Source organism: Calonectris borealis, chromosome 2 (genome assembly GCF_964195595.1).
Source record: "Calonectris borealis chromosome 2, bCalBor7.hap1.2, whole genome shotgun sequence".
Lineage (NCBI taxonomy): Eukaryota > Metazoa > Chordata > Aves > Procellariiformes > Procellariidae > Calonectris > Calonectris borealis.
Window position 1 is genome coordinate 142,733,154 of NC_134313.1, and position 17,662 is coordinate 142,750,815.

At 39.2% G+C, this 17,662-nt stretch overlaps 2 protein-coding genes across 11 annotated transcripts in view; one reads left to right on the top strand and one right to left on the bottom strand.

The window, feature by feature from the left end:
- Window positions 1-633: 633 nt before the first annotated feature.
- MIOS (meiosis regulator for oocyte development) lies at window positions 634-14,678 on the bottom strand. Of its 10 annotated transcripts, XM_075143688.1 has the most exons (12): window positions 14,540-14,645; window positions 14,157-14,250; window positions 12,188-13,554; window positions 11,883-11,981; window positions 10,657-10,914; window positions 9,226-9,395; window positions 7,555-7,620; window positions 6,769-6,927; window positions 5,868-6,020; window positions 4,323-4,527; window positions 3,117-3,246; window positions 634-2,876 (listed from the first exon to the last, which is right to left on the bottom strand). In XM_075143688.1, exons 3-12 carry the CDS (start codon window positions 13,482-13,484, stop codon window positions 2,780-2,782), a joined length of 2,634 nt encoding a protein of 877 aa, XP_074999789.1. In that variant the 5' UTR covers window positions 13,485-13,554; window positions 14,157-14,250; window positions 14,540-14,645; the 3' UTR covers window positions 634-2,779. The 10 variants fall into 10 exon arrangements, 7 of the variants coding, with proteins under 7 accessions (XP_074999789.1, XP_074999788.1, XP_074999790.1 ...); XR_012672678.1 differs by lacking the exon at window positions 14,157-14,250 and having other exon boundaries at window positions 5,868-6,049; window positions 14,540-14,678; XM_075143687.1 differs by lacking the exon at window positions 14,157-14,250 and having other exon boundaries at window positions 14,540-14,675.
- Window positions 14,679-14,682: 4 nt separating this feature from the next.
- The window catches only part of COL28A1 (collagen type XXVIII alpha 1 chain), an 88,521-nt gene continuing 85,541 nt past the window's right edge, over window positions 14,683-17,662 (top strand). The window contains exons 1-2 of the mRNA XM_075143686.1: window positions 14,683-16,144; window positions 17,012-17,056. The gene's annotated coding sequence lies outside the window, so the exon portion shown is untranslated. The remainder of the gene's footprint in view (window positions 16,145-17,011; window positions 17,057-17,662) is intronic.

Consider the following 17,662-nt stretch of genomic DNA (forward strand, 5'->3'; position numbering starts at 1 on the left):
CCTGGTGGGCCAGCAAGCTACTGCGACTTCCCTCTCTGCTCTGACAGCCCAAAAGGGATGGTTTTATGTCCCAGTTGGTTAAGGTACAGAAAGCAGTCCGTGAGTCTGATACAGAGGAACAGACTAGAAGTTGGCAAATTCTCTTGGGGAAATTCAGTTCTAGCGGGGATCCCAAGGGAGGCCACCAGAATGCAGCTGTGGTACCATGCAGGAACCCAGGGCTGCACACAGGAGGCGGGGAGAAGCCTTGGCAGGGGTGTCACTGCAGACTTGTCTGTCGCTCGCTGGACTCACGGCTGACCCTGATCACCACCACCAGACCTGCTCTGCTGTCCTTGCTCAGACGTGGACACATGCACAACTCGTACTGTGCTCACATGCAAGCAAGCTGTGCATATATGATGAGAAAGTGCTTGTGCTTAATCAGGGAAGGGAGGCAAGGCTGGAGCATATAATGAAATGAAAATAATTAAATGTAATCAGCATGAACCATAGGGTCAAAACACTTTAGCCTGCAAGGCCACCTTCATCTACTTAACTCAGAGTTGAGCAGATACCAGAAAATAGTAAATGTAAAAGTAACTGCAGCTAATAAAATGTCTGTAGCTATACTTTTTTTTAGAAGACAACAAATCACCCCCAAAACCACAGCTTTATTAATTTAAAAGCAAAACAAGGAAAAAAATCTGATCATTAAAAAACATACACCTTTTACTTTGCAAATTTTGCAAATAGTGTAATTACTGGTCTGAAAGCCTGACTACCAATTACAACAGCCAAAACTGACAGTTACACTGTGCCAGAATATGCACACGTTCATAACCCAAAACATTTCAAAGACATGCCGAGTATCAAAGCAAGCATCTAATTTAATGAAATGATAGAATTTGACACAAACAGGTATAGTCAAGTCGAAAATGTTAAAAATGAGTTTTCTTGACATATGAAAATGAGACTTTGTAAGTTAGTAGCTGCATTCACCTGGACATGGAATTTATCAGGAAAATTTACTAAACGTTGTTACTACAGAGGAATAAAAACATACCCTTGACACTTACAAATTCTCATTTCCATAAAGCAAAAGTTTTATTGCCTGTATTTATATAAATAGGGTACTATACATTAAACCCCAGTTTACATTTATAAATGGAGAACATTTTGAAGAGCTCTTCAACAGCAAAATGAAGTGTGCAAAAATACTGGAAAGAGAAATAAATATTCTAACAAGAAAAAAAAGTAACCGCTCTCCCATGCGTACAAATATCAAGTACCTCTTAGATTTTTAACTTTAAAAAGATCTTTGTCGATTAGGCAAGAATTTTAGATCAGAATAAATGTATCAGATGTAGTACAACATTAATGCTAAATCAGAAAATATAACCCAAAGTCCTGAATGTAATCATGTACATCTACAGAAAACGTTTCCACATTCTATCTTGTTGCAACTACACTAGGGCACTTAGAACTAGTGGTATATTACAATATATTCTTTTTAAAACACCAATTTTCACAGTCCTGGCAATACGGTACCAGTTTATTGCTAGCATTCCATTTAGCATTTCATAGCACGCAAGTGTTAAGTAACTCATTTACTGTTTCTACTAGTAAATAAACACACACCAAGTAAACTGATGTTGTTATCACATACCTTAAAACAGGTTTTTTTTCCCTAATTTGTGTGAATTTTGTTGCCTTTGAAATCAAGGACAACAATACCCATTAGCTCTTAGCACAGTATTAGCAAAATATTGTTGACTCTCTCTCAAGTTAATAAATAATCTTAATTCCAGCTGGTAACATATCTAGAACTACTTTTGGTCAATGACCTAAAATGGTGCAGCCTTTTGGGAGCAGACTGGTGTCCGCTAGTGACCAGAAGCAGGATTTATATAGGTTGATTTCACACTTCCCAGCATATTTCAGAAGTACAGGGAAACGCTGATTATCCAAAAGTCTTCAAATATTTTTGTAGTCAAAACTCAGCATGTAGTTTAAAACTTAAATATTTACAAGTCTCCAGTCCTTGAGATTTCAGATCTTCACAGTACTACGTTAAAAATTAATCAATCAAATGAAACCTCCTATAGCTTACCTGCAGTCTGCACTGAAATAGACACACAACTTTCTAGGATATAGACATCGCTAGGAGGCAAAACCCCCAAATTCTTTAGCATTAAAATTCGTATCAGCTAGGTATGTAGGTAAATTAAATAAGACCTTGAATTGCAAAGATATTGCTTTACTATTAACAAAACTTGGGAACAGAAAGAAATGGATTTTTCTTTAAAATAAAAATCTTCAGAATACAATTAACAGTGGCGCTTTGAATGAACTTACAAGGAAATGATCATCTGCATACAAGAAGGTGTGATCAAACAATGAAGAGAGGAATCCACAGCATCACTTTTCAGGTGCTTATTTTGAAGGCCCACTTTCACAGCATAGAAAGACTGCTTTGTTTGGAAAACAAATAAAAGGGCCGATCAGCATTACCCTGAAAACCTTTATTTTATTAAAAGTTTTCTGGAAGAGTCCACAATTCCAGGAGAGCTTTTCAACTGAACTGCTTCAATCCTTTGAACAAGGACCACATACTATACCCAGAGGCTCATTTCAGGAATACCTGTTTCTACCAAGCACAGTCATACACACATCATTTTACTAATCTGATAGCAATTTATTTTTTCACAGTCAGTAAGTCACAAGTGACCTTTGTCTAAAATATATGCTTGGACCACGATGGACATCCATTGGAGAGCCCCACATTTTCAAACAATATTTATGCCTGGACAGTCTCTGCTGGAATGAGATTCCCTGTTGTATCCAGCTGCATACACTTACAAGAGCAGGCAGAAACCGGGCACTCAGTATGGTCCCTAGATAGCAATAGCAGGAAAAAGAAAAAACAGGTAAAATAAAACTAACAAGAATTTTGTAATCTATACATTTAAGTATGTTCAGGGACATAGTATCTCAGAAAAACTCAGCATCATAATTAAGTTTTGCATATGTTCTAAACCAATAAAACATTATAATGATAGATACAGCAAAGGAGTCATGTCCTACTCAGTGCAGCATACACATGTGAAATAAGAAAGATTTTAACATCAGCTTACCTGAACCAGCTAAGCATATGCCCAGCATGTCCACCATGCCTACAGTTGTGGCACCAAGTAAACCAATTGTTGAACTGGGCTAACTTCTTGTCTTTGCTAAGATCCACTTTTTCATCTGACTTGGACCCTCCTGTGCAGAGGCAAACCCACCCCCACAAATATGCTTGTAAATCATTATGCTTCATTTATATTTCAGTCCCAGTAACACTATTAGAATAAATTTGAAATTAGGAACATTATGTGAAGAAGTGATTTTAAAAGAGAAGTCAGTAAAAAAATTAAGAACTGGTGGAATGCCAAAACAAGAATTATATTGCTGAGCTGTCGTTTCACATCTTACGGACATGCTAAACTTGCCTATGAAACAAAGAGACAGAATCTCTTTCAACAGTGATTTATGTTTCAGTGCTTGATTTATGTTCCAGTGAATTATGGGCCTGTTTTACCACACATGAAATGTTCTGCTTTAGAAAAATCAACAAAATCTAAGTTATGAATTGGAACAATTACAATACAGAAGTCATAACACAGATCAGTGAAAGAATGGGAAGAGATATATAAATAGATGACAACTGCACAGCTGCTCATGGCTTTATAACAAGACTGACCTAATAACATGAACAAAATCAGTTTCATTTAGACCTTGTATAATGCTGAGCCCAAGACATTTAGAACCAAAAGATTCAGTCATAATATTTCTTAGCTGTGACAGCATGACCTACACATTCTTTCATACTTAGTGACAGAAAGTATACCACATTAAATTGATTCTCTCTTCCTCTTCCAGCTAAAAATCAATTAATTTATATTCCAAGATTTCTGTAGCATCCCTACAATTCGTCTTAAGAAAACATGGTTCCTATTTCTTACAGTTTTAAAGCTCACAATACTGACCACCACAATACTTGAATCTTTTCATCTAACCATGGAATTTCACTAACAATCTAATTGGGAAAACTGTCAGAACCAAGTAACTGTGCATACTGTGTGACACCAAAGAACTGAGACATAGGTTTCATTATAAAATCAGATGGGAAGTAAACAAGTTTTCAATTATGGTCTTCCTCCCTCAAAATGACAAGTATGAATATTTACAATATGAGTACAAATAGAAAGAAAAAGGTGCAACAGATCTTCCAACAGGAACTGCTAATTAGGCCTCTAACTAGTACTTTAACTGAATAACTAAAACCCACTGTGTCATACCTGGACAGCTGGAAACTGGTGTTCCCATATTTATCAAGCAAAGCGCACAGCGAGGAAGGGGTTTACGGCAACCAGGACAGCTTGTAACTTTTGACTTAGTTGGTGAACCACTAACTCCGTATTGGCTAAAACCTCGCCCCTGATGGGGAATAGCTGAACAGCTGTAAGAGATTGATTTTCCACAGAAATTGCAACTCACAAACACCTAAAGAGAACAAAAGCCTATTAATTTTTTGGTTTGGTTCCACTTTTGCTACACCTATGAGTGAATTCGTTCAAGCTAGCAAATACTTATTTACCAGATATTCTAGAGAGTGCCCTGGAAAGCCAAGGCTACTTGTGAAGGAGTTCCTAACATTTTGGCTTACAAACGTGGCACACAGTCTAAGAAGTAGGCCTTAACAATGCTCACTTACCTCAAAAGCACGTAAAAACATGCACAATTGCTAAAACTTGGAAAGGTATTAAGATAATAAAAAGCGATATCTGGAGTAATGAAAGAAATTAAGTTTACTCTACTTACTGTGTAATTAAATCTGGTCTCTCCCTCCCTATAGTCAGGTGACCCACTCTAGAGTCCCGAACGTGAGGATTTTCCTAATAATCTTTATCTGCATACCTTATGCCGCAAGTTTTGACTTGATACCAAAGAGCACATATTTTAAACTCTTTAGGAGCTATTTATGTGGATCACAGAAAGAAGGAGCAGTAACTCAATTCCCTCTCACTTGGAGCAGTACGGTTGCAGCTCTCCTTAAACAGCTGTGATGGATACATGAATTCAAAAACAGCCTTCCTTAGAAACCCTTGGGCCCTAAGGCTTGCAATGCACATACTTAGCAGACATGAGAGAGTGGAAGGTGCTGTGGTAAGACCATGGTGACTAAAAATGCTACCAGATGTTAAGTAGATAGCATTTGGACAGGGCGTCAGTTTTTGGTTTAGCTTACGTTCAGAACTGATAACAAAAGTTGCTGCTGTTCACTTTTAGTTTAGGTTGAAGGGCTTCAAAATAGCTTTGAAGTTCGCTTCAATGAAAACAGCCAATTTGAACTAGTTCTTGGTTCAATTCCCTAGTTTTAGCATCATCCTCACCATGATCAGAGTTCAGCTGGATGATACATCTCTGATTTTGTTTTTCAACATGGGAGGAAAAAAACCAGCTTCCCTAGAAAAAGTGTTGAAAAGCTACAGTTTCTGAAAGACAACCTGTTATTTGAACGAAAAAGGTTTAAGAAAAGAAAAAAAAACCCAACCACTTGAATAAAAATGTTAGGGAACTGATTTCCTAGATTAGATATGAAGAAATGTCGCTTTGTTTACCATATTTCTGTACTCTCTATCAAAACAGTTATTAAGTCGTTTCTCAAAAATTATTTTGAAAAAAACCACGGCTACTTTTTTAGGGCAGCCTTAGTTGATAATCCTTCTTTTACACATGAATCCTCACAAAAGCCAAGGTGTGGCCAGCAACTTTTTCCTATAGAAGTACCATGCCACTTTCCTTTCTGGATTGCTCGTACTTCTTACAAGCATTACATTTACCTGGGCTAAAGGTTTTGAACTGGGGTCCAGCTTACTCCTATGGATATCAAATTCTGCACGTTTATGCCAAAACCTCCAAGCATCTAAAAGATTCCTGTAGTTCTCAATCCAGTACTGAACCCTCTCATCCTTAAGTACATCTGATGGAGAACCCTAAAGCAGGAAAAAATGTCAGACACACACTGAAGATACACAATACATATTACTCACTTTTTCAAAAGACTTTACAAAGCGTACTACAAGATATAAGAAATAATACAGTGTAATTTGTCTAGAAAAAGATTTATTTTCTGTTAAACTGTAATGCAAGTTTGATAAAAATTTTCTACAGTCTGCCTCTTCAGTTGAAAATATCCGTGCTGCCATGTCCTACTAAAAACTTGTGTCAGATGAAGGTTTATAAAATTCTGTCACGTATCAGAGTCTGTATCATTGTTATGATTATACATGCAGCTAAACACAGCGCTGGCAATAGCTGCCACTGCGTAAGGGCCAAGAGAAGTCCATCATAAAAAAAACAAACCCAATACCTACAAACAAACCTCACCTCCGTTCTCTATCAAAATCCTGAAGCAAAAAAATAATGTTCTGAACCCATCAGCAACATGCCAGCAATAAGCAGGGGAATGGGTATTCCTAGTTCAGCTAGCGAAAAGGACTATTTTTCTTTTTGCCTCTTTCCCCTACTATCTCCTCAAGCTATCTCAACCAGAGAGAGTGAAGATACACGTTTGTAGTTAACACTGAGTGCTTCAGATGATTCCACAAAACAGGCATGATATATATTGTCACAATTGATTATAGAAAATACTTTTTAGTTCACAAGATTCAATACTATGCTGCTAAAGAAACTATGCTTAGTTGTCTTCTATAAATATTTATTTTTGAGTAAAACACTAACCTGTAGCATACAATAGCTTGCTGTCTGGACATCTCCAGTTCTGTCAACGTAACTTTCCATCAAGTCCACTCCATCTTTTGTCAACCCCGTTAACAGTATTCCCTCCAAATTACCAGCATCTTTCATTTCATTCGTCAGCTTTTCAATAAACCTGTTCAGCTATTAAAAAAAAGAAAAAATTACCTAACTTTTGCCACCTGTTCATCCCTTCCTAACTTATTTATGTTGGTCTATGTCAAAACTTTCTATGATTGAATAGCTTTCTTTAAGAGTGTTTTTTGCTACCAGAATATGCTGCTTGCTGGATATTACAAAGGAAAAGGTATATGGCTATATCCACTATATTGCAAGAATTCAAATATTTATCGACAAACTTTAAGCCTCCTGATATGAAGTGCAAAGACGGAAGTGACGTATTCTTTAAATACTTCAGTGAATATAAAAGAAAACATTCCTGCGGTAAAACCAAGCCTTAATTCAAGAGAAGGTAAATATCTGGAAATAAATACTGAATAAGTACAAATACTCTCCAGTAAGAGAGTTAATGCAATAACATTTAACAAACTAGCATGTCATCAATATTAAAAAAAAAAAGAGACAAAAATCAAGCTGAAGGTACAAACTAAAGACCAGATTATACCATACCTTATATCCTATTGTGATGAGAAAAAACAAATCACTCATGACTCATTGCTTCCACTGTTCACCCCTCCACCCCAGAGTTTCTCACGTCTCTAAATAAAACCCAGCCTAACAGTTTGCTTAAAAGTGCAACCACAGACTTACTTGAGCATCATTGAGGAACTTGCAAGCAAATGCCACTCTGTCTCGTACAGCTACGTTATTTTCATACTTTGGAAAGAAAAATGGGAATACTACCGTCACACGCAAGCTTCCACTTTTTCAATACATTGTTTGTAAAAGTCAGAACATTTGCACTATTGTATAATTAGTACTATGAATTTGATAATGGACAAAGAAAGCATCGCATGTGAAGAAAGCTAACGCTAATTATCAGATGAATTTTTTACACTCAGATACAGGTATCAGTGCCAGACTGTGACGACTGGAACAATCTATTCAAATGGCAGAAAGCCTGGTACAACACATCATATATGGGTTTATCAAACTCTGGATACAGAAACTTTGCAAGACATGTAGGGCTGGGCAAAAAAGACATGTAGTTCTTCTAGCACATATAGCCAAGAGTCTCACCAAGTCACACGGGCAAGAAAAACAAACAAACCTTCGTTTACCATATTTACAAAATAACTAGTCTAACCACTCTATTCCTCACTAAAATCACAACTAAAAGTTAAAAAAACAAAACAAAACAAAACAAACCCTCAAACACCCAGAACATGGATTTCTCACAAGTATATTGGCACTCAAGGTGCAGCAATGCAATAGTATTTACTTTCTGCTTTCTAATCTTTTTACTAGATCTGACACTTAAGAAAAAAATCCCTGACTAGATTCATTCTGGTACTTAGCTGTGCCGATATTTATCCCTCCTGATATTTTCAGGATAGAAATTGTGATTCACACTGCCAAAACAAGATGTGCATGGCAAAATCTTTTTCATGTAAACTTCAACAGATTTCATTAAAGTAAAAATTAAAAAAAAAAACCCCACCAAAATAAAAACATGTTATGGTCTGTCAGTTTCCAATTCATCAATAAAAAACAACCATAAAATTATTACATAATATCCGGAGAACAAGAGCATTCTCTCTTGCCAGTGTAAAAAAACCACTCAGGTTTCTCTTCTCTGGGATTCTTCCCTTATTCTTATTTAATACCCTAAAAGCACCGATTATGACAACTTTGTCTTCAACAGGATTAGGACAATTACCCTGTTGCATTACAGGAGTCCTCTCGAGCTAAATAATTTCTACCGAATCAATTATTTCAGTTGTTCTCTAACCAAGGACCAAGTATGTTACCCCTCTAAAGGCTCAAAGTATCTCATAATTAAAGATTTAGTTTGCTCTTCACATGGCAAGTTTATACCAATTTCAGAAGATGTGAAACTATTGTTTATTGTTTCAACACAGTAAAATTATTTTAACAAGTAAACAAGGAAAAATAAAATACAATTCAATGCAAATACAGCTTGATGAAAGTTCTGTGAACTCCCCTGCATTTACTCTGTTTTGTGCATTTCCATTATTAACCTCTCTCTCCCTTTTTCTTCCTGCTTAAATTATTTTGATAATATATTTCTAATGGTTTGAGAATTCCACACCAAAAAGATTTGTAGTCTGCTCACTAACGCAACGTTCACTAATATGAGATGTCTGTTTAGGAGAAAAAAATGGTATCTGCCAGCATCGGAAGAAAGTAATACATTTTAATCTGATTAATTAATGGAGTACATAGCACTCTCCTACATATGTGTGTATATATATGCACTTATTACTTAAAGGAATTTTAACGTAAGAGAAATTTACTCACCAAAACACCATCATATGAACCAGACTCACTTGTCAGGAAAGCAAACATAGCACACAAGTAGGGATTGTTCAACTGCAGCCTTAGAGTACTGCACATTTCTCTCCAAAGTGAGTTCTTCTCATCTGTGTAGCCTGATAGAGCCATTGCTACTACATTAAGGTTCAGATCACCTGATTTATTAAAAACAATCAGAGAAACAATATTCAAGTTAAGGACTTAAAATAAATCCAATTAAAACTATAATTGAAAGCATCAGTTTGAAACAGAACATTTTGTCAGGATGCAAGACAAAATGCAGTAGAATTACCGCTAGCTAAAATAAATGTGCATACACTAGCATTTTTCAGTTTCTGCTTTAAATGCCTCCGTTCAGGTAAGTTAACAGCTCTAAAAGTCACAAGCCCACATGCATGACAGCCTGAGTTATACTTTAAGCAACATCACACTGGTTCTGGTATTTTGAAATAGTTTTGAACTGCTAAATGTATTCCTATTGCTATCATAAAAGACTGTCATTACCATATCCGCAAGAAGTGAAAAGATAGGATTGTATATATAACTATCACTTAACAGACCTAGCTGGAGGATGACAATCGCATATAGCAGCTTCAAGTTAACAAGTTTCCTAAAAACATTAAATCTATTTCATCTAAATATTCATTCTGTCAGAAAGTTCAATTTTATTTTTGATTTGAAGATGGCATGTCTCTGCTCTGAACCTTCCCTATAGAAAGCACACACTCACTTCCCCTCCCCTCCCCACCGCTGCCCCTCCCCCCCCCCAAAAGGGGCAATATTAAATATAAAAGAACCTTAACAGCTCCCTCCATGTCTTACCTACCCACTTCAGCAGCAAGACAGTCTTTTAAATTTAATAAGATAACACAGATGCAAATTGGAGTTGTAGGAGGAATACTGGCAAGAAAACAGAACTAAAATACCTCCATCTCCTGGCTCCAGTATTTTAACTTTTCCCCTCATACATTGCAACTCTAACCAAATATTACTCCAAAACAAATGTTTTCTGCAGACCCTGAATATTACATTTCAGTTATTCCATGGCCATCGCGCTGGCGGAAAGCTGCATACAGCCTGACTGAAGCAGATGTACGTGACATCTAGCCAAGACGCAATTCCACTAAAATAAAAGAATCCCACTAGTTCCGAGTGTAACACTTTCTGGTCTATGTATCAGTAGGAAATTCTGAAACATACAATCTATTTTAACTAGACAGTAAGGCATATGATAGCCTGAGGAGTGAAAGATCAAGATTTGTCAGACTCTCAGGCTCCAATACAACCACTTCAAGTAACTATTTTGTATGACAACAGGCATCTTTTCCATACTATCTTCCATAACTCTGTTTACAGAAAAAAAATCTACTAAGGTGACATAATGCAAAAATAAAAGATACGAAACACAATACACACCTTTTCCTGAGGAAGCCCCTTTATTTAGAATTTGTATTGCTCGCCGTATGTCCAAGTTGAAAAGTGCTACAGCAGCAGCTCGCTCCCAGTCTCCTTCCTGTTCCAATGAATTTAAAAAAGGTTCCACATCTAAGTCAGTTCCCTTCTTTATCCACCCACAGAGCTGCAAAGCCAAGGATCTCTCCTCACTCAGATACTGAATAATATCTGCCTGTCTATCAGATCCACTCCTGCTGTGCCTGAGGTTCTCTGTTGTTCCTAGAAACGGGAAGTAAGTTAAATTATGCTTAAATCACAATTTAAATTGCAATCGCAACGCTTTGATTTCAATCATAAAGCAGAGTACAAAAGCTGAGTATCATATTTTAGCACTTTAAATTAACATCACTAACAACTCCATGGTAAGGAGCAGCATACACAAAATAATTTTGAACTGCTAAAAATCACACATCTAAACTTGACACAAACTCTTTTTTCTTTCCTCTACCTCCTAAGATTTTGGAGGTTCTTGTTACACAGTTGGCAGGAGGGATCAGTATGTTCAACTGGAAAATACATAATACACAGTCAAGCACCTGTTCTACCAGTTCTCTTCTTCTTAGCAAGCATCAACATGCTAGGTTTCCCACCACTGAAGAGTTATTTTTTGCTCCAAGGAGCATAAATATTAATAAGACACATAATGAATAGAGGAGGAAAGATTCAAATAATAGATTATACTAATAAAAACTTCACTGAGCATGAGAGGCTCAGTTGCTCTGTCAAGGTTAAATAATGTGATGCACGAGGGGTGATTACCACTTCAGAACAAGGCCGCTTATTTAAACATAGATATATAAATGTACTTAGTACATTAGCAGTGACTACAGTAAAGTCAGCTTCCTAGAACTACACCCCTATGTGGAACTTCGAAAAATATAATAGTTATGGGGGGAGCAAGAATTTTCATTGCCACGGTCAAACCCCAAATGTTTGAAATAGTTCAGCTGAAGATTTACCACTGAGGACATTTTAGTTTTATGATTACTGACTTTCCACAAACACTGAAAATTCTGGAAATTACTCTAATATAAACTGTTAACTTAGATATATTAAAACACAAACAGAAATACTTTGTTTCTGTATTTTCAGATAGTCTCTTTCAATAATTTTTAAAGACAAACCCATGAGTGTATCATTCTGTAAACATACTACAATAGAACTTCTAAAAGTTGGAACACTCTTACCCAAAGATGACTTCACAATTGATTTAATGCCAGCATAAACTAAGGGACCTTTGTTTCCTGTAAGTTTTTGATCCATATCTTCAGTATACTGCTTCATAAGTATTTTCATGTATAGGAAGCGTAATTTTTCCCAAGTGTTTGAAAAAAAATTTTTTTAATTTAAAAGTCACATCCTATTAACATATGCAAAGTATTTACAGGATGTTGCATTATATTTAAAGACTTTCATGCATTTCATATAACTGGTTTACATATAAAGGTGTATTAATTCTTTAGGATATAAACTACAGTAAAATAAAGGATATAATGCAGAGTGTACCAAAGCGATTTCAGCTGAGGATCTTCATTTCCAGCTAGGAGGTGATTTCTCCAAACTTGCTCAGTATCAAGACCATACCTTGACAGAGCTCTGAGCCGCATTTTGGTTGCTATGTCTTTTTCCAAGGAACTAGCTTTTCCTTCTTCTGTACACTCATACAAATGTCGTCCACAAGCCCACATTAAGGATGTCACTGGACTCCATGCAAGAGAAATTCTTTCAAAAACTGTGAAGTCAGACATAGTCCTGTTTGGAGTCACGACTACCATTCGATTTTGACTTGTGGGATGCCAGGCAAATGAAGCAATGTAGTTTTCACAGGGTTGGACACTTCTTTCAATTATTGTTGGCTCAGTTTCATCTCCAATAGGGGTGGGAGTATGCTGCATGTCATACAGTCTAATGATATTACTATCCCTCGTTAAAGTAGCTAACAGTCCAGTTCTTGTTGGACACCATGCGACTTTTGTTAAGGGTTTTGGTTGCTCTGTCAAGGTCAAAACAGGCTTTTCAAACTTTCTTAAATCCCATATGGCAACCTGACCTTCATAGAAGGAAGCTACACGATCGTGGAAATAGGGATCGACAGTCACTCCTTGGACAGCCTTGGTGTTTACAAATATTTTTTGGCTTGTGTTCCTCAGATCAAAGATAGCCAGATTTCGATGCATTCCAGCTAAAAGCAGCTTCTGATCCCGTGGAAGCCAACAAAGAGAGAGACAAGCATCATTCTGTCCTAATTCATACAGTGGCTTTGTTACTACCAGTCCTGCTTCCGGATCTCCTGCTGAAAGTCTTACTTTCTCTGTAGCAACTGCAGTCTCTGGGGCATATTTGGTACTGATATCCCAGATCAATACTGAAAAGTCAGCCCGATGTTTATCTAACCCGGCAGCAAGCCAATTGCTGTCTAGTGGGTTCCATGCTAGGGTATTGCATTGCCGTGCGTGTTTGGGAACAAACTCTTTGCCTATCAAATCTTTAGATTTTGAGTTGTGATCCTGACCGAGGCTAGTAAGCACCACGCGACCATTGGCCTGTCCGACAGCAAGGAGACATTCAGGATCATACTTCGGATACCAAGCCACACATTTCATGTATGGTGTATCTGAATTTATTGATAATAGCGTAGCTGTAGTTTCTTCTGATAAGCGCAAGGACCCTGCCTTGAGTTCTGAACTTACAGCAGAGTCAATATGATAAAGGCTCAATTCCGAATCGCATACAACAAATCGGTCAACATGGTGTGGGGCCCACAGAATATCGGGTTTGGAGCCACTCATGTTTAGGGTCAGTTTACATGCAATTTAAGGTCTTGTAAGAAGATTCAGGTGATATCCATTCATATGGAAACTGTTGAGAAAATAATTTGTAGGAAGGTTATCAAACCCCGAATTCTTTTGTAATCTGAGATTATCTTTAAACAAACAAGAATATGGTTCTGAACGACTTCTACCCCAAGGGTTTACCACGTACACATTTCATGCCAAAACCTGAATCCTCTCCACAGTGGCACGCTTTGTTTTTGCTGGGATATACCTACTGAGATAGAACCAACATAGCCACCTACAAACTGACAACAGGATTTACTGTGTTTACAAACCCCACACCAGTATTATTTCGTTATTATGGAAGAAGGAATTAACTGAAATGCAATGTGGCATGATGTGTGGGTGTGCTGCTGGTAAAGAGCCACTCCCTAAAGCATGAAGAAGAAAACTTCTCCGCCTAATTGATGTGCACTAATTGACAAAAAGTAGAATCTGTCTGTTTTGTCTGAAGTCTGTTCTATAGCCTAGAAAAACTTGCCCTCTTTGAAGATTTCTACAGAAATACAACTTTCCACTCCTCATCTTATTATACTGCTCCTAATCCCACCTTCTGCCCCAACACTACATTCTCTTCATTCGTATTTGGTCTAGCAGCGTTCAGAAGCTTACATTGCTGTTAATTACCATTTACATTTTCAGTAGCTGTACGTCCAGAATCGTTACACATGCCTACACACGAAGAAAAAGACCTCACAGGTCCTATAAACTTCTTCTGTAACTGGAGAAAGGAACATACTAGGTGGGGAAGTATGAAAAAGATGTGCCATCTTCTTCTCCCGGGCCTCCTTTGTGTATCTGCTGGTCACCCCCCAGCCCGGCTCCTACGCGCTCCGGGGGCTGCAGGGCCTCCTGGCCACAGCCCAGCCCCTCTCGCCGCTCCCCGCCCGAGGGCAGCGTCGCCGAGGAGGCCGCCGAGGCCCGCCGGGACACCGTGGCGGCGGGAACGGACCGGAGCGCGAGCGGCCTCCACCCCCCACCTCGACCGGGCGCGGCGGCTGCTCACCCACCCCGCGGGGCCCTCCGACACCACCGCCGCCGCCGCCGGGGGGCGGCGACCCGCCGCCAGCCGGCCCCACCGTCCGAGGAGGAAGAACGGGAGGCGCGCGAGGGCTTCCGGCTGCGGGGGCAGCGGGGAAGGAAAAACTGTGGCACTTCCGGCGCGCGGGGAAGGAAAAGCTGCTGCACTTCCGGCGCGCGGGGCGGGAGGGAAGGTGAGCCTCAGCTCACGCAGAGCGCCTTCCGCCGGACGGAGCCGGGCGCTCACTTCCGGCCTCGGGCCGCGCTTCTTCTTTCATTGGTCCGCGGCGGCCGTTGGGGAGCGGTGACGTCACGCCCGGTGCCCGCGCGGCGGGTCCCCTGGCGGGAGGTGCCCGGGCCGGCGCCGGGCGGAGCTGCGCGGGCTGCGCCGTGCACAGGGGTCGGGCAGCGCGAACCCCGGGGTGGGTTTGTGGGGCTCGGCCGCGGTTGAAAGGCCGTGGGGTCTAATCAAAGATACAAGAACGCGCACGGCTGAACGGAGACGGGTCACGCGGCGAACCGGTGGGGGAGCGGGGGAAGGGTCAGTTGGCACCCGCTCTGGTTTTGTCTGTGGAAATAACTGCGGTGTGTACCGCCGGTCAGTGTCTCACCGGTAAAAGGTCGGTGTTGGTAAGCGTGCCAGCGGCAGTTGCCAAAGGACGGCAGATACCGATTTTTAGACATTAGTGGAAGCAACTGGTAAGCAGGAACACCTGGGCAGTATTACTCACACTGGAAAATGCAACGGGTGTGAACTGAGATGAGAAAACCTTAGAAGATCTCATTCGGTTTGGGGGCTGCTGTTGCCTGTTTGCCTTCCAAATGGCTTTCCGAAGTCCTTCCCACGCAGGAGTGGGGTGTGACACACGAGTTTTCTGGTACCAATAGGTCTCTCAGCTTCGTGTTCAGCCCTTTTTGCATTTAGTCCCTCTAGCTTCTCTCCTTCCAAGTTATTTTCCCTGTTCTGATCCAAGTGTTCCATGGTGGTGCAGATGACCTTTTTCAAAAGCTTACGGTTTAGCCAAAATTCAGTAGATTTGCATAAGAACTACAGCAAGTACATCCCTTGTTCACCACCTTTCTCCTCCCCTAAGCTCTGTACTTTCTAAAGTATACCTTACTGCTTTAAAACACTAAGGACACAGATTTTGTTTAACCAAAGAAAAACACCTGGTTTTCATTAGCCTCATTCTTGGAAATGGCTGGATTGCTTTGGCTAAAATTTAGATGGAAAGACATCTGGCATGAATAGCTTCAGTTTATGTCTTTAAAGTTACATAAAGCTGTAAACAACAAAAAACAGAGTCTTAAATAGGAAATATTGGGCAACCTTAATAAAAGAGCTTGGTACCCAGCCTGTCAGTAATGATACAGATGTTTCCTGTACACGCTTTCTAGACACGTCCTTTGTTTCATCTCTGGTTTTGAATGTGCTCTGTGATGGGAATTACAAGTGGATATGGAGTCTAATCCAAGCCCTACAGATGCCAAACAGGAGTCTTTGTCTGACTTTGTAGACTCAGAAACATGCTCAGGGGAAGAACAATTGAGGCCTTATTACCTAGACATGTAGGATAAACTCAAAATTGTCTCACGTAAGTAAAAAATACTGAAAAATAGGTGTTACTGCCATTGGTCAGATTTATCATGTGGATCATAACTAAATCCTGTCAATGGTAATTCTGAGTATTTTTCCTTACATTCTATATATTACATAAAAGACAAAATGGAAATGCTTGTAAATTCCTAGAGAGCATCATTAAGCAAAGTATTTCAATAAAGAGCTCAAAGGAAAGCAAGGATTTTTGTCCAAAGTAAGAAAAAGTAGTCTGTGACATGGTAACGTTCTGAAGGCACAAGAGATTTTGTGTCTCCTCAGGGGTTTGTAGCCTCTCTTCAGGAATAAGGGAATTATAGAAAAAAAAAAAGTTGCAACATCGATCTAGAGAGGAAGTATTTAATATCTCATATGAGAAAGGCAAAAAATGTCTTAAATAACCTTTTAAGAAGCTGTTAGGAGGCCAAGGAAACTGTTTTATCAGGTAACAGGAAATTATTCGGGGCATGTTTTGAGGGCCCCCTGAACATAAAAAAAGTAGCCAAGAAAACTACATAAGATCCCTTGGGGCAGATTATAAAACTTTTTCAGGTAACTTGTAAAAGATAATGATGAAACAAGCATTTGTCATCTATAAAGTATCAGAAACTATCAGAAGGGCTATAAAGGGCAACAAAAGGTTGGTTAAGAAGGAGGATGGGTCAGGGTATTTCAATGCAGAATATTGGCATATTGTTTAGAAGGAAATTTTTTAGTAAGTTAATGTTTAAGAATTAATATTGAATATGTTTTATTTTAAATGTATTTTTAAATTTTTGATAATCCAACCAAATGGTTAGTAATTATTAAGAAATGTTAATAAATAAAAATACTTTATTTTTGTCTTTCCTTTTTTTATACATAGGGACTGGAAGGTCCATTTGGTCCTAAAGGACCTTGGGGACCTCAGGTAAGTGAAACATAAGGTATAGAAATACTCTTACATAGTTTTCTGAGAGTTCATTGTGTATTTCATACACAATCTAATTTTGTTGCTAAATGGTATGCATTGGGGGGCAAAAAATAATACATTCTGGTAATGCCAAGAATTTGCTGCGCATCTGGGACAGGGCACAGAGCTGTGTTGGTGCAGTCAGCTGTTCAGCTGGGCCCTCTGTATGTGCTGTGATGTTTTTTCCCTTTCACTGAGGACCTGCCAGTTCATTTTCCCTGCTGCTGGAATTTCTCGCGAGCTACTCAAGTAGCCAAAGTGGCAGCTTCCATAGTGCCCCAGAATGACTGGCAAAGTAACTCCTCCAACAGCCGAAGAGACTGAAACCGATCCAGCAGTCTCAGAAATGCTGTGATTGTTAAATAACTCTGTGCTGAATCAGAGAAAAATCGAAACAGAGTCCCCTTGGTAGCAATTGCCCAACACACTTATTTTTTTCATTAGCTGTTGTCAATGGCAGGTCCCTGATGATTTCTGTCTTGGCAGTTGCTGGAAGGGGTTATAGCAGCCGTTGTGTATTTTAACTTCTACAGTCTTTTTGGAGGGGAGACAGGAATCGGTAGA

What these genes read in the sequence shown, in the direction of transcription:
- MIOS (XM_075143687.1), bottom strand. Translation starts at nt 13,484, where the DNA reads ATGAGTGGCTCCAAACCCGATATTCTGTGGGCCCCACACCATGTTGAC. An exon ending in GTTCAAAACCTTTAGCCCAG is followed by an intron (nt 4,528 to 5,867) that starts GTAAATGTAATG and finishes TGTTCTCTTTAG; the next exon opens with GTGTTTGTGAGTTGCAATTT. An exon ending in CATATGCTTAGCTGGTTCAG is followed by an intron (nt 2,877 to 3,116) that starts GTAAGCTGATGT and finishes ATTGCTATCTAG; the next exon opens with GGACCATACTGAGTGCCCGG.